The 16,498-nt window shown below is 47.9% G+C and overlaps 1 protein-coding gene across 4 annotated transcripts in view; it reads right to left on the bottom strand.

Moving 5' to 3' along the window:
- The window catches only part of UIMC1 (ubiquitin interaction motif containing 1), a 59,789-nt gene that overhangs the window by 28,547 nt on the left and 14,744 nt on the right, over positions 1-16,498 (bottom strand). For 3 of the 4 annotated variants that reach the window (XM_084637703.1, XM_084637702.1, XM_084637705.1), the window contains 4 exons: positions 6,986-7,076; positions 1,926-2,050; positions 467-1,621; positions 357-392 (listed from right to left, as the gene is read on the bottom strand). In XM_084637703.1, coding sequence (XP_084493829.1) covers positions 357-392; positions 467-1,621; positions 1,926-2,050; positions 6,986-7,076 — 1,407 coding nt within the window. The remainder of the gene's footprint in view (positions 1-356; positions 393-466; positions 1,622-1,925; positions 2,051-6,985; positions 7,077-16,498) is intronic. The other variant, XM_084637704.1, reaches the window with a different exon arrangement.

Raw genomic sequence — 16,498 nt, 5'->3', positions numbered from 1 at the left:
CAAACCGGCCTGTCACTGCGAGAGGAGAAGGGCAGGCTTCTGCCGGGAAAGCTTGTGCAGCTATTAAGCTTTGGTGCCACAGGTCACTGGGCCCCGCTCACATGCGCTTTGCCAGCCTCTAAGGCTCTGCTCTCTCAGCAGCTCTGTGTCCCGAGGGAGGAAGCTCTTGAAAGAGCGGGTGCTGTTCTCGAGCTCTGCCAGGCATGGGGCTGTACATGTGGGAGTACCCTGTGGTGCTCGGCATAGCCTGGGAGCTGCCTGCAGCAGCAAAGGGGCCCTCTCCTCTCCTGAGGCTGAGCTGGGTGATTGGGGAAGGGAGTCACAGGGGCACAAACATAGAAACAAAAAGCACTGACCTTTGCTGGCGGCTGGTGTGTTGCACAGGTTGGCCCCTAGGCAGAAGTCAAGAGCATTAGCACCCACTGCTTGTAGAATACGTACAATACGTACAAGCCGACTCCGTTACCTGGCAATAGCTGGTGGTTGGTTCATCCTCGGACATAGAGTTCTTTTCCTCTTCCAAGTTCTGCCCTGGATTCTGCTCGGGCTCCCTGTTCTTTGTGGAGAGAAGCCAGGCAGTACTCTCTGGCTCCTTCCTGCCATCTTCTGTGTCGTCAGGAACACCATTTTCCCTGTTTATTCGCTCCCCTTTCCCATGCTCATTCTGGCTCAGGGGAGAAGAGCAGGGCACAACTGGATCACCAAACTCCTTCTTCTGCAAAAGCTGCCTCTGAGCCTGCTTCAGGCTCTTCTGATACACCTCCAGCTGGCACAAGATGACTTGGGTATACTGGTTTGGGTCCACCCCTTTGGGGCAGAATGGAATACCCCAATAATAGTGCACTGTGTCTCTAGCATCTTCCTGCTTGCACTTTTCATCGGCCATGCTCAGTGTACAAAGCTCAGGTGCCTTGTCGGGTCCCGCCGTACGTTCCACGTGCTCAGCACAAACAGAGCCTTGCCCGCTGTGCCCACGTTGTGGTGCACACTCGGGGCCTCCTGCTCCACAGTTCTTCCTTGGAATGCTGCCCAGCTCCAGGGCCCGGCTCTTCCGGAGCACTGCTGAGCTGCCAGCAGTAGGCTCCCCTGCAGAACTTCCAGTACCAGCAGGAGGCTGCTTGTCTTGTTCCCCTCCCATTGCTTTTGAAGTGCTGCACGAGCCTGAAAACAATCTCCGAGGCGTCAGCTGCCAAGTGCCCGGAGTAAACCGGGCAAAGGTGGGACTCAGGGAGATCAGCTTCTCCCCAGAAGGGCTGGGTAACGTGTCCCTGGAATTGCTTCTTGCTGGTGAGGAAGGCTTTTCATTTGACTTTGTTAAAGGCTGGCTCTTCCCTGGAGGTACGATTATGCTGGATAGTAGTGAGCTTTCAACTATTTCCTGGCTTAACCTCGTCAGCACTACGAGGGGGCTCTTGGCAACATCTGCCTGTCCATTCCCATCAGCTTTTGTGCTCTGGGAGTGGGAGCTGCAGTCCGACCGTGGGGAGTCGGGGCCAGGTGGCACAGCTCCATGGATCTCAGCCTTTCCTCGCTCAGTCGGGTGGCTCTGCGCTCGCACGCACGTTGTCTGTGCAGGAGGTGGTGCAGAGGTCTCAGCAGGGGAATCTAAAGGCTGGTAGCTCTGAAAAACAAAAGATTTGCTTTCCAAGAGATAAATTCTTTGGTACAAAAAACAAACGCCAAGGATATGCTTGGCCATGCGTGCTCTGCCGTCACCCAGAGCGCAGGACACACGCAAGTACTGCACAACAACACAAGGAACAACCGAGGTTAGTCCCCACGTGCCTGACAAGTCACCCATACCGCTACAGTCCTCCCGTCAGTCCACACGAAATAGCCCCCGTAAAGACTCCTTTTCTGCATGGAGAACTAAGGGAATATGTGAAGCAATATTTCTGTAAGCCTCTGCACAAAGGCACACCTACATTAAGGCTCTCGGCGATGGCCTTCCTCACAAGCTCCTCTTCTTCCTCTTCCCGGCAGTTCACTTGTCTGGCTTCCTGCTCACTCATTTTCAGAGCCAATTCAAACTGCTCATCTTCAGTCATCTCTACAGAAAGGAGACAGGATAACACCACCTGGTGGTATAAAGCTACAGGCCTGTGAATATGAGGACATTCAGGAACATTGATCCAAATTAACTAAAGGAGCAAATTTGAAGTGGATTAGTTAACCCACATTAACCACTGTGTGGATGCTGTTAATTCAGAATTAAAGTGGCCTTAATTCAGTATCTTAATTCACTTCAGAAGTTAAACAAACTAATCTGAATTAACCCACTTCAATTGTGAGACGGGAGGTTCAAACAAGGATTTAATGTGATTTAACTAATCCACTTCAAATATACACTTTAATTAATTCAGATTAACATTCCTGGATGTCCCGACATAGACCAGCCCATGTGAACACCCAGCACGTATGTGGCACCTGGAGGAAGGTATCCAGGGACTCTCACATTCCTAGGACAAAAACTTACACCAGACCAAAGCTGTTAAATCTCAGCTTTCCTTAAGAGGTTCTTTTGATACGGGCACAGATAGTACTAAATGCAAAAGAATACACTTGTGCAATGCTGAATCACTGACCCGAAGTCTGGAAATTCAGTTAAGGTTTCCATAGCAATCTTAGCTCTGACTCCTTTGGTGTATTCACTACAGAAGGACTTTTCATCACCTCAGCGTGCAACTGAGGTAGCATTTGGCATTGCTGCGGACTGTACGTGCACCTAAGGACACAGGGGGAAGCGCGACTTTGATCACAGAGCTCTACACGAATGAATGTATTTATAAGGTTCAGTCTCACTGGCAGAGCGGCATGGCAGAGAAGCAGTTCCTTTGTATTATACTTTATTACTGGCCACATAGCACGTCACATTGCCCTGTGGCGTGATATCCTGGGAGGCCCTACTGAAGATCAGGGCAAAGGTGCTGAGCCGGGCTCACCCCATGAAGCAGGTGAAAGCTGTATCTGCTGGACAGTGTCCAGAAAGATCTGCCATGTGCAAATGACCCCTTGCCCCACTCCCATCACTGCTTTGAGGGATCACTGTGCCAGGTCTGACACATTCAGAACTGCTGGTTCAGCTGCACATTTCTTTCCAAAAGGATTCTTCAGTCACCGCGACCGAGAAGCAAGGCTGCCTTTTTCAGCCAAAGCAGGTACTTGGGAAAAGACCTATTCATTCAGATTTTGACCCTACACTTCACTATGCTTAAAATACACCACACCTGCAGAATGGAGAATGTGGAAAAGCCACTCAGCAGCTCTTTTAGGAGCTGAAAAACACATTGTCACATTCAGAACGCAAACACAACCGGCAGATGTCCTTCAACCCCTCAGGCGTGTGCACACATGCCCCTGCGGGTAAAACAAAGCCTGAGCCCTCTTAGCCCAAAAGGGCACTTTCGGAAAGCTGAGAAGCAACTAAACATTGGGGTTTTGAACAGAAGGGCCCCCTCAGCCACAACTATATCATCTCAAACACAGCCCACTTTACAGGAGAAATGTCCCCCAGTAAAGCCACACCCAGGGATTCCTGGCCTCTGCTTTCAAAACCATCCGCTTCCCCCCAGCTGCAAGTGGGATCCAGCAGCACTGTTTCAGTTGAGAAAAAACGGAGGAATGTGTTGGCTTTCGTAATGACACCACGTTACAGCACAACTGCATTCAGCCAGCCACAGGACCTCACATTTTGGTGACGTTCTCCCATTCTGTGCTGACATAAAGTGATTTACTCCACTGAAGTGAGGATGGACCATTCTTTCAACTATTCTGACTACAACTGCTGCATTCACTTGTGTGCCATCTCAGTGCAGTGTACTGCTTTGTTTCTGTATTTTTCTTTACAAATTAATCAAGAAAAAAGAAAGCGCAACAGGGTGAAGTGAAGGCAGACTGCAGTGTCCTCAGGACCCAGGGGAATCTTTGTCCTTGGACAAAGTTATGCTGTAATTTTCCAGCTAGAAGGAACCATGAAAAGAGAATTTTCTCGTCGGTGTAAACACTGGACAATTCTCCATATATCAGAGAAGGGTCCTGTCACCAAACACACCAATACTCTGCACTCAGTCAGCACCTTTCCTGTTCAAACCCCAAGCCCTGTAAGACAGACAAGACTATGACCCACCTCTGCAAACATTTACACATGCAAGTACATTTATGCATATAAATAACCCCCACTGCAGTCACTGAGGCTCCCCATGTGCTTAAAGTTACCCAGGTGCACAAGTATTTGCAGAACGTGACTATCGACATACAGACAGTTCAGTGAATGAACCAATTTCTCAGTAAATTCCTCTCGTACCTTTGTTGCCAGTTTCACACAAGTAGATGAGTGCTGCCTCTGGCAAGCCAACAAGAAAAAAGGGAAATGTGTTTGTTTCCCTCCCAGATGTGTAGGTGCTCTGAGGAGTGGGGCAGTCCCAGGCCTAGATCCACCAGGAAATACGCAACTGCTGGGAGAGTGGATGGAGCTGCTCAGATCACATAAAATCCAAAGGGGCTGATCTGTTTCAGCTGAGCTGTCTGTACACTGACTAGTCTGCAAGACCCAGAATAGTACATCTGATCGTATCAGAGCACTGCAGGCAGACACTCACAAAGTGTGTGCGCTTGATGTTGATTATACTGGCCATAATTTATGGTGATTAGAAATTCTAAGTATTGTGTTAGCCTCCTACTGATGTGTGCAAACAGACTATTTCAGAACTCTGAGGCACGAAAATAGATGCCGTGCTTTAGGAGGCAAGATGCATCTCAAGGGTGTCCCAAATGAGACAGCAGATTCTCAGGGTCTCAGAGAAATAAACCACCATCCAGCAAGTAAGGGGCACATGTGAGCCCATGCCCACGCCCACCCTGAATCTTCCCACAAGAATGCCTCTGCTTTGTATTTTTTAAGGAGTAGTAGCTCCATTATTCCAAAGCTGAGCTTCCTACATACCACACTCCAAGAGACACTGAAGATGTTCATCATGACAAGGCATGAAATCCAATAGCCCATACCCACTAGGACCAAGCCCCACCAAGAAACATGGTGGCAGGGGAGAGAGAGAGACAGAGAGACAGACAGACAGTTTTTAAGACATCACAGCCCTAAACAAATTAAAACATTTCAGAGTCTTTTAAAATGCTAATATGGCAATTTACTACGCAAGTTATGTTTCCTTTTAACATTTCCAAAGCAAATTAGATGCCAACCCCACTAATTCTAGTTCTAACACTTACAAATGGAAATGCAGGATTGCATGATTTCTACATATCCAGAGTGCAATTACAATAAAGATGTTCCAATGGCTTTAAAGCACCAACTTCAGCCAGAAAAGACAGAGGGCAATTTCTGTGGGGTTTGCTCTTCCCATTTATCCTCTCTGAATCAAACATCACAGATCTACTATATTTATGGCTTAGGCTAAAATGAGGAACATGGCAACAAAGCAAAAACGGCAGGCTACGTTTTATAAACCAGAGCCTGGAGAGAGTGGAGACTTCCCAGCACGGGGAATGGATTGGGGAGGAAGCTCCCACGCTGCCCGTAAACAGAGTGCCTTTACGGAACCAATTCAAGGAACAAGTTTAAATACACAGAGAAAAAAGATTGTTACTTCAAAGCTTAATTTGCCTAAAAATAAACACCAAAAACCTAATTCTAGTTTATAATAAATAAAAAAGCAGCCCTGAAAGTGAAAGCGCCTAATTAATTATTGTTAGCTGACCCCTTTCCCCTAGAGAATACAAGACCTGCATCCAAATCACATGGAAACCTTCCTCCCCCGAGGTCAGGACGGAACTGCTCACACAAGGCGTGATGCCCCAAGTCCTGCAGCAGGCCTCTGTCTGAGCAGCTGGCTGTGTGCGGGGAGCTGAATGGACAGGACACCTATCCCCCTGCACACACACCAGCTGTGGAGTGGCAGAGGAGTCATCCCAGTCAAGACTCGGGACTGGAGACACCTCTGTGCCAGCTGGGCCACCCCTATGCTAAGGAATGGCCAATGGATATGTCAAATGGCAGCTCAACCTGCCCCACTCCTAGCTCCAAATCCAGCGGGACAGCAAGGCACAAAGACCCCAGGGAGCTGAACTCACAGTGCGGGTTAGCACTCCCCGCTTTGTGCAGGTTCCCCATTCCAGCTACTTCACACAGAGGGCTTGACCCTCTGCCTCCACAGACAAAGGAGCAGAATTTGCCCCATTTGGCCCAGATTCTCGGTGTACAGAAATCCAGCAAAACTGCAGAGGTCCCGACCCATTATAGAGTAGCTGGAGAGCCAGAAGGGTCAGTCCTTCTTGTTACACACGGAGCACAGCTTCCTGAGCCACAGGCACGAGGGACACAGTCTATGAGTCAGCCACATTTTAATGCAATTCCTACGCCGGCCGTTTCAAAAAATCTCCTCCCTCTCCCCTCCCCCCACCGCCCTATTCTGTTATCTCCTTTGTTTTCTGCCCTGGGGCAAGTGCCAGGGCGTCTACCCCTGCAAAGCGCCAGGCAGTGACAGACGATGGCACCATGCAAACAGAGAGCACAGTTCACTGAAAGCAGTGCTCCCAGCCGTGTCAGAGATGCACCCACACTGCACCTGCTGCATTTCACTCCTTGTGTTGTTTTGAACTGGATACACTGTTTGGAGGGCTGCCTTCCGGAGCCCCAAGGCTGCAAAGACATAATCCCAACCAGCGGCTCTAGTGGGGACGTAGCCTGACCCCTGCGCTGCTGGACACATTTATTTCCATGTCAGCTCCACACCTAACCTAGATATTGGATGCGATATGCGCTTGCTCGGGCACACACCTAGGAAGTGCACTAGTGCGTCACTCTCATCCTGGGGAATGCACAAGTGACAGTCTATTCAGGAAGGGTGACATTCATCATTGTGCAGGGAGTCAGCCTGAAATCCCACACATCCTTTAACTCACCACCCCCACCCCCAAAAAATACTGACCACGGTTCAGTTGCCCTCTACCCAGCTCATGTGAGACCTACGTGCAATTTTTCTTTTAGCAGCAAACTTCACTCTGTCCAGCTGCTGCTTGGTTCTTTTCTTCTGTAATCCATTCTCCTCCTTTGACTCCTGCTGCAAAGAAAAAAACAAAGCACATAAACGACGCAAGTAGAGGTGCCCTCTCCCCCTTCCCCAAGGCACGCAGACAAAACACTGGCTCTAAGGAACCATCCTCCATTTGTGTGACACTTGAATTGCAAACGTTAATTGAAGAACGTTCTGAAACCATTACAAGAGCAACCAAAGATACGGACTGACATGCAAACAGGAGCAGACAGAGACAATCGACTTCATGCCAGCCACTGCAATGCAGTGCACCTGTTGTACCTGTCTGGCCTTGGTAAAATCTTGATATTCATAAGCAAATTCCTAACATCCAGCACCCTGGCAAGTGAGGACTGTTCCCTTCAGCACAGCTTCTAGCGTTCCGTCCTGGACAGTTCTAAGTCCCCCAAGAGGCAGGGCTTTCAACCTTTCAGCCTCATACCCCTCCCAGTCAGCACAGCCAGCCTACTTGGCCCCTAATTCCATCCTCGTACTTTAGACCTCCACATGTTCCAGTCAGCCATTCCTTTTTGATTGTCAAACCTTCAAACACTTGTAGTTTTGTGGCTTCCTGCAACAGGCCTCTATTCAGCAAACTGCATAAGCACCTGTGTCACTTCAAGCTCATTGACTCAATGGGACTATTCACATGTTAAAACGACACGTGTGCGTACATACATTGCCCTATTAGGCCTTAGTCAAGCCACACACGTTTCCACATAAATCAGTCAGTTGCTGAAGATCCCTGGTTATTTACATTGCTTGCCACTGAATTCCTTCCAGTCTGCATCATTTAGTAAAGCAGGGCCCAGCAATGAACACAGTTCTCCAGGGAGAGATCCCAATGTTGTCTGGAGAGGCACTAACATCTCCCTGCTCCCTGACACTAGGCCTCTTACTTTGCAGCCCCCAGAAGGCATTTAGTGTCAGCCACATTCGGAATTTGCTGTCTGCTCTCACCCTCCATCTCGTGCCGCTGTTCCTGTCCCAGACTGCTCCTTCCCATATGGTGTGCACACTTCAGGTTATTTTACCCTGGATAGATACGCTACATCCTTCCAAACTGAATCTACATGTTTCCTGCCCATAGTTCTTATCCTGCAAGGTCCCTCTGGATTGTGTCTCTGTACTGATGTGTGTCAGGACCTCCTCCCAATTTAGTATCATCAGTGGATTTTTCAAGCATCCTAACACCAGCCTCTGTGGCCTCTGCTCCACACCTCCCCAGAATTAGAGTCATGGCTATTTATCATTACCCTTTGCTGATACCCTTGTAGCAGGTTTTCAGTCCAGGAATGTCCCGACCCAAAGCAAGCTGAATTATTTAGCCAAGTAAGATTTTGCAAGACACGGTATTAAGTGGTTTCTTGGAACCCTAATACATTATGCCTATGCAGTCCCTTCCTCCACAGATTGCAGAACTGGATCAAAACGAGCAAGCATGCAATATCTCCATACTCCTGCTCCCACCAGAGGGTTAGTTCTGACTATTCCTTTCCCTTCTCCAATCACACCCAGGCTCTGACTTTGCTCTCAGTATCATTTCTAAGATCTGCCCCTTTTGCTCTGCCCCCAAAGCGAAAACTTTGTTTCATACCGTGATTTGCTCTAGCTGGGATTACAGTAACTTTCCCCTGTCCAGCTCCCCATCTACCCACTCCTCAGCCTACCCAAGGTTCAGCAGTTCAACTAATATTCCACTCCCAGTCCCCTGCCCATGTCACCCTCCCCTCAACCTCCTTAGGCCCCTTCACTGATTCTCTATTTCCTTCCCCCTGGCTCTACCCACACCGACTCGCCCTATGCTGTTTGCCATACCCCACCATTGAGGTGACATGCGCCTCTGCAATCACCTGGGAAGAGTAGCCCTGTGCTAACGTTCGGACAGGCCCTTGTGCTTAGGAGCTGGGAGTGAAGTCCATAAAGCCATGTGGCAATCTGGCCTTTCCTTTGTATGTGAGAAGCACACACCTTGATGGAGTGACGTGAAAGCTCTCGTTTCCCCCTCCATCCCTAGTTTAAAGGTCTGCCAGTTCCAGACCTCAGAGGGTCTATCCCCCTCCTGTCTAATCCAGGCAGGCTCTGTAAATCCTCAGCCCACCTCTCGATGCACTGGGCTGCATCAGTCTTCTCCTTCCTTCTTGCAATTGCCAAAATGATCTCCAAGACCACTCGCAATACTCCTGTCTTCAGTGCTCATCCCAGATCCCTGATGTGATTTAGGAACGTACCAGACTTTCCTTTGCTGACGCTGTTTGTTCCCTTGCATGGAACAAACACTTATAAAACCTGCTACAGGGAAATGGACCCAAAATGACTGGAAAAAGGGATCCAGCTCAACATGCCGGGACATCAGAATCCTTTGCGGTGTCTCTAGTCTCATATGCTCAGTCACCTAGTGCAGTAGGCCCCTCTGTGTTACCATTTGTGGGTACACAAGGTCTAGACATTTAACAATTTCAGGACTAAAATTATATGCAGACAAATGTTTAATTTGCTTCACAATGTTCCACCAAAGAATTGCTGGAGTGAATCCAGCTAAGCCTGATGGGCCCAAACACACACAGAGCATCTCCGCTCCAGAAAGTCTTAAATCTTCCTTATTGACTGAACCAAAGAACCGGCACGCACCATTTAATTAGGCTTTACTTCTGCGGGTGGGAGGCTGCACCTCCAGGGAGAGAGAAACCCTTTGCCCAGAAGCACTCTGCATGTAGGCAATGACAGCCTTGAGATCCCTGCAGTGGACAGAGGGGCCCGCTCTAGGCTGGCTCAACCTTTTAACAATGAATCATAGAATCATAGAATATCAGGGTTGGAAGGGACCCCAGAAGGTCATCTAGTCCAACCCCCTGCTCAAAGCAGGACCAATTCCCAGTTAAATCATCCCAGCCAGGGCTTTGTCAAGCCTGACCTTAAAAACCTCTAAGGAAGGAGATTCTACCACCTCCCTAGGTAACGCATTCCAGTGTTTCATCACCCTCTTAGTGAAAAAGTTTTTCCTAATATCCAATCTAAACCTCCCCCACTGCAGCTTGAGACCATTACTCCTCGTTCTGTCATCTGCTACCATTGAGAACAGTCTAGAGCCATCCTCTTTGGAACCCCCTTTCAGGTAGTTGAAAGCAGCTATCAAATCCCCCCTCATTCTTCTCTTCTGCAGGCTAAACAATCCCAGCTCCCTCAGCCTCTCCTCATAACTCATGTGTTCCAGTCCCCTAATCATTTTTGTTGCCCTTCGCTGGACTCTCTCCAATTTATCCACATCCTTCTCATGCTCATCTGCCGACAAGGGTGGTACAAACTCAAGGGGCCACTCAACCACATGCTTCTTTAATAAGATCACAAGTCCAAAAAACCCTTAATCAATTAAATATCTCCCAGCTGCAGCCCGTGCTTTTTGTTACAAGGTCATCTCTCATAGGCAGTGTACAAGGAGAAACGAATAGCTACGGCGGGTGCGATGCGCCCAGTGCACACTTCTGCTCTCAGTGACAGCCTGGGGTAAAGCCTCTTCTCCAGGCTACAGCTTTCAAATGCAACAACCTGAAGGAATCCAAACTTCCTCCACCTTGTAGGCGTCGGTACTGGAACCAGAGGTGCTGGCTTGAAGTGCTTTGCATCATATGCAGGGTTCACAGTTTACTTCCATGACTCTCAGCCCCCCCCCCCCCGATACAAATTGTTCCAGCACCCGTTTGTAGGAATCTGCTCTTTAATTTATGGTTCACCCTCATGAGCAATTTCACTATAAGCATTGTCCAAAAAGTGAGAAACCAGTTGGCTTCCAAAGCTCTCTGCGTGTTTAACATCTGTTTTTCATGATAGGCTCAAACAGGCAATAGAAAAATAAACGACCTCTCTCAAACTCACTTTGCACAGACTCAGAGGAGCAAATCCAGCCATAATGCAGGCAGGTGCAACTCCACCTGCCTCTAAAGAGTCTGCTTGTTTGACTCCCCCTCCTTCTCCCCTGGACACAGCGAGTGCCCTCACGCCTGACAGGGAGCTTGCTTCAAGCATCTTCATGAAAAGAAATGGCCACTGGAAGCCAGAAGAGATCACCAAAGGGAAAGGGCAGGCCAACAGCACAGCACAACTGTGCTACCAAGCATGCAACAAGAGGGCAGAGCCAAAATCACAGGAGCCCTGCGTAATTTAACGGTTAAAAGTCAATTTGATGTTGGAAGTGCCACTCCTGCCACTAGCCAAGGCTGCTGTTGAAATCAAAGTCACACTCTGCTCTGTTAGTCCCAGACTTCAGTTCACACGCCATTGCCGCTCTGCTCCCACTTTCAGTTCACCAGCATAACCCTGCTGAAAGCAGAGACTTCAACAACAAGATGCAACTGGGCTCGTGCCAGACTTGCAGCTTCCAATAGGTGAGAGAGAGCCCTGTGCAAAGAGAAGGGGCTGTCCCTGGCACCAGATCTAGGCTCGCTTTTATTGCCAGTGATAGCAAGTTCCGGAGCCAAGGGTCCTCCCTGAGAATGTCCTTCTCCTCCTCACGTTTCACCTGTGGACCTCAGGCCTCAACTTCGCTGTTGGCACAGCCAATCTTAGAAATGGCAAGGCCTTGCCCATTGGAGAGATGGACCAGGACTTTGGAATGGATCTGGAAGTGGACAGGGGGCCAGCAGACCATGGAACACTATGGAAATGTGCTCTCATGGCTCTGTCTGACCCAGAATGTTGGCCACTACGTGATGAACTACCTGAAGCTACTGCGTGGCCTTCACAGTTAGCCCCAGGTAGAGGGCCCTGTAGTAGCCCACTGTGGAAGTGTCAAAAAGCCATCTCTCACCATGGCTAGGCCTGCATCCAAGAAGAAAGCCACAAGACCACTCCCTAACCCAAGATGAACTACATGCTACCTTGACTACCAAAGGGTAAGTTACAGAAGCCAGGTATTTATTAGAGGTTGAGCTTATTGCTCCTGCCAGTCCCTCAAACCCTTCCCTCTCCTTCTACCAAGATCATCTTGGTCAATGGATTGAAAATAAACCTGCTTCTATTTATCCAGGTGCCAGGTACCTTCAAATGAGGGACACTGGGGTAACAGTGGTGTTTGTGGCAGATGAGGAGATGTGGAGCTGGGTACCATCAGAACAGAGATGGCATTGCAACCCATTGCATCTTGCAACCTCTCCCAGGGGCTTGGTGTAGATGTTGAGTCTCTGTGGGACTTCACACAAGCTCTGTGAATAGAAGCAGCTACCCACTAGGGCCCTGTGGGCTCTATCCAGGATGACTGAGTGAAACCACTTTCAAGTGACTCCATCCTCCCCTTGAAAGGTCTCACTGGCAAACCAGCAGCACTTTACAATCACTTTATAAGGCTGCTGATCTGTTACCAGTATTAGCATAGCTACCTGGGCTCTGCCCATAGCTCATCGGCTTGGCTGGCAACGCGGCCATATTACAGCGAGATTTCACCTCCAGCTGACAAGGGTCTATCAGCATCAAGCCAAATTGTACAGCATGTTTTTTCTCAGGAGACAGAGCAGTAACTGGCGAGGATGCTAGTGTCAGCTGGTTTCTCACGCGCCGGCTGAAATAGTGCAGATCTGAGGATAGACAGAAGATTGTCCTTCAAGGAAGCACCAACAATCTCTGTCGACAGATGGCCTGGTGTTTCCCAGAGACTTTCACCAACCAGAAAGGATCAGAACCATTTTGTATGTGGTGACACAGACTTCCCACAGCATTTCCTGTTTGTGCAGGGAATGCTGTATGGTCATCTCCCCCTGTTTCCAGAGTTGGGAAAAGAGTTTCAAATTTGCTTGACTCTTTCCAAGAAGGAGGACCAGAGCTCCTTGGCTCCAGGATAAGACACAGGCAGTCAGTGTGGATTACACAACCCACTATCCAGAAAAGTTCCTGCAGATAAGACTTTTCAAATGCCACTGAAAAGCCCTGAGCAAATAGAGGAAACTTGGCAAAATAGCAGTGATGACTGCTATATAGCATGACTGAGAAATTCCTGAGAGTCAGTTCACCAGAGATCATCAACAGTAAGAAGCCAGAGGCTTTCCAGGTGCTTCTGCTACAAGATCTGCTGGTCTAGGAGGAGACTTGGGGACTACAGATATCTTCCAGGAGATTGCCAAGGAAAAAGGCCACTGACACTATGCTGTCCAAGACTCTCCTTGTTGTCTTTGAATCCTGAACCATGTCCTAACAACTGCAAGATGAACTGAGAATTTATTGTTCTTTAAAATAGCTATTTATCTGGAGTATTACACACCTCTTATAGACAGGTAACAAGGTCTTGCTGGAGCAAAATCAACAGTTACAGGGCTCAGGACTAAAATTCAACTTGATGTACATTGCAAGGCTGAGGGTAAGTTACAGAAGCCGGGCATTTATTATTCAGAACCCATAGGAAGCAGAGATCCTTCCCAGGAGACAAAACTGGAGGGCACTGCTATGACTCCAGATCTGGAAGCCAAGGATTGAGAGGTAGAAACAGACCAGACTGAATAAACCCACTTATCCAGCTGACTGTGAGGTGCTGTCACTTAAACAGAACCTAACTGGCTCATTAATGGCTTCTCTGGGCATCCCTTTCTGTCATATGGCCAGTTATGCCATCAGAATTTATTAAAAACATAAGAATGATCATATTGGGTCATCCCAATGGCCCATCTAGCCCAGTATTCTGTCTTCCAACAGTGGCCAGTGCCAGGTGTCCCAGAGGAGATGAACAGAACAGGACAATTATCAAGTGGTCCGTCCCCTGTCGTCCAGTCCCAGCTTCTGACAGTCAGAGGTTTAGGGACACCCAGAGCAAGAGTTTGTGAATCTGCCCATCTTGGCTAATAGCCATTGATGGACCTATCCTCCAGGAACTGATCTAGTTCTTTTTTGAACCTAGTTATACTTTTCGCCTTCACAACATTTCCTGACCAGTTCCACAGGCTGACTGTGCGTTCCATAAAGAAGTCCTTCCTTGTGTTTGTTTTAAACCTGCTGCTTATTAATTTCATCCGATGACCCCAGCTCTTGTGCTATGGGAAGCGGTAAATAACACGTCCCAAGTCTCTTTCTCCGCATCAGTCACGATTTTCTAGACCTCGATCATCTCCCCCTTGTCTCTTCTCTAAACTGCACAGTCCCAGTCACTTTAAGCTCTCCTCACACGGAAGCTATTCCACACCCCTCAGCATTTCTGTTGCCCTTCTCTGTACTTTTTCCAATTCTAATGTATCTTTTTTGAGATAGGGCAACAAGAACTACATTCTATATAGAAGACGTGGGCATACTGTGGATTTATATAGTGGCCTCAAGATATTTTCTGTCTTATTATCTATCCCTTTCCTTATGGTTCCGAACATGCTGTTCGCTGCACATTGAGTGGATGTTTTCAGAGAACCATCCACAATGACTCCAAGGTCTCTTTCTTGTGTGCTAACTGATCATTTAGACCTTATCATTTTATAGTGTGACAGGGTCGGGCCAGATGGCTACAGGAGAGTAATAGAAGATAGATATATTAGCCCCAGGCTAAGTAGGTCCCTTTTCCCTGGGTAAGGTAACAGGGAAGGTTTTTTTTTTTTTTTTTTTTTCCAAATAACTATGTTTACTAACTATATACAACATGCAAGGACTACATACTGTGACAGGGTTGGGCCAGATGGCTACAGGAGAGTGGTAGAAGGCAGATATATTAGCCCCAGGTTAAGTAGGTCCCATTTCCCTGGGTAAGGTAACAGGGAAGGTTTCAGAACAATCAGGAACCTTCTGGAGACAATTAAGACAGGCTGATTAGAATACCTGCAGCCAATCAAGAAGCTGCTAGAATCAATTAAGGCAGGCTAATCAGGGCACCTGGGTTTTAAAAAGGAGCTCACTTCAGTTTGTAGTGTGAGTGTGAGGAGCTGGGAGCAAGAGGCACTAGGAGCTGAGAGTGAGAACGCGAACTGTTGGAGGACTGAGGAGTACAAGCATTATCAGACACCAGGCGGAAGGTCCTGTGGAGAGGATAAAGAAGGTGTTGGGAGGAGGCCATGGGGAAGTAGCCCAGGGAGTTGTAGCTGTCGCCCAGCTGTTCCAGGAGGCACTCTAGACAGCTGCATTCCACAGGGCCCTGGGCTGGAATCCGGAGTAGAGGGCGGGCCTGGGTTCCCCCCAAATCCTCCCAACTCCTGGTCAGACACAGGAGGAGTTGACCTGGACTGTGGGCTCAGAAAAACGGCCAAGCTAAGGGCTGCCGTGAAGCTCCAAGGCGAGCAAATCCGCCAATAAGCGCAAGACCCACCAAGGTAGAGCAGGAACTTTGTCACAATAGGTATAGTTGGGATTGTATTTTTCAATGTGCATTTCTTTGCACTTATCAACATTGAATTTCATCTGCCATTTTCTTGTCCAGTCACCCAATTTTGTGAAATTCCTTCGTAACTCTTCACAGTTAGTTTTGGACTTCACTATCTTGAATAACTTTGTATCATCTGCAAATTTCGCCACCTCACTGTTTACCCATTTTTCCAGATCATTTATGAATATTTTGAACAGCACTTGTCCCAGTAGAGACCCTTGGGGCACCCCCCTATTTACCTCCCTCCACTGTGAAAACTGACCATTTATTCCTATCCTTTGTTTTCTGCCTTTCAACCAGTTACTGATCTATGAGAGAACCTTCCTCCTTATCCCATGACTACTATGCTTAAGAGTCTTTGGTGAGAGACCTTGTCAAAGCTTTCTGAATGTCCAAGTACAATATATCCACTGGATCCCCTTTGTCCACATGTATGTTGACCCCCTCTCAAAGAATTCTAATAGACTGGTGAGGCATGATTTCCCTTTTTTGCTTATAGACTTGATCATACAGTATAGTCAGGGAGACTAATCTTTTCCTAGTCATGTTTTAAAAGATGATTGAAAATGAGGAGACAAATCACATGCATGTTAAGAGGAATAATTGTGGACAATGAGAGGTCCTGATCTTTCATGTACATCAACATCTCTTACAGCTGTTGGTTTCTTCTTTCCTTATCAGTTTCACAGTAAAGGCCAGTGATACAGCAGACATCTGAAGTTAACTTAGCTTATTGCAGAGCTTGAGGGTTTAGCCCCAGTGACCTATTACTGCCAGACAATCTAGATCTGTCTAGTTAACGGAATTTCCCAATGGGGAAGAGCTCAGATAATGTGCAAAAATAACAGCCAATAGCATGTGCCCTGCAGCTTGTTTTTCCTGCTTCCTGCTAGTGCTTTTCCACTCCTCATATGTTAATTGCCTTATTGTCAAGACTGATGCTCTAGGTGTGGGCACTAAGGGCACTTGATTTAAGACCCATAGCTTGCAAGTGAACAGAAATGCTTGTTAAAATTGTATTATTCTAAAAGCGTCTTAGGCTCCCAAATCACTGACAGAGCAAAGCAAAGCCAAGACTTAACAATTACAAATGAAAATATTGTTTCAAATCCGGTCCTGTCTCACATACCTT

This window comes from Lepidochelys olivacea (genome assembly GCF_965140295.1).
Source record: "Lepidochelys olivacea isolate rLepOli2 genome assembly, chromosome: 8".
In the NCBI taxonomy this organism is placed as follows: Eukaryota; Metazoa; Chordata; order Testudines; family Cheloniidae; genus Lepidochelys; species Lepidochelys olivacea.
The sequence above is the reverse complement of the archived record's forward strand: the minus strand, read 5'-3'. Positions and strand labels throughout refer to the sequence as shown.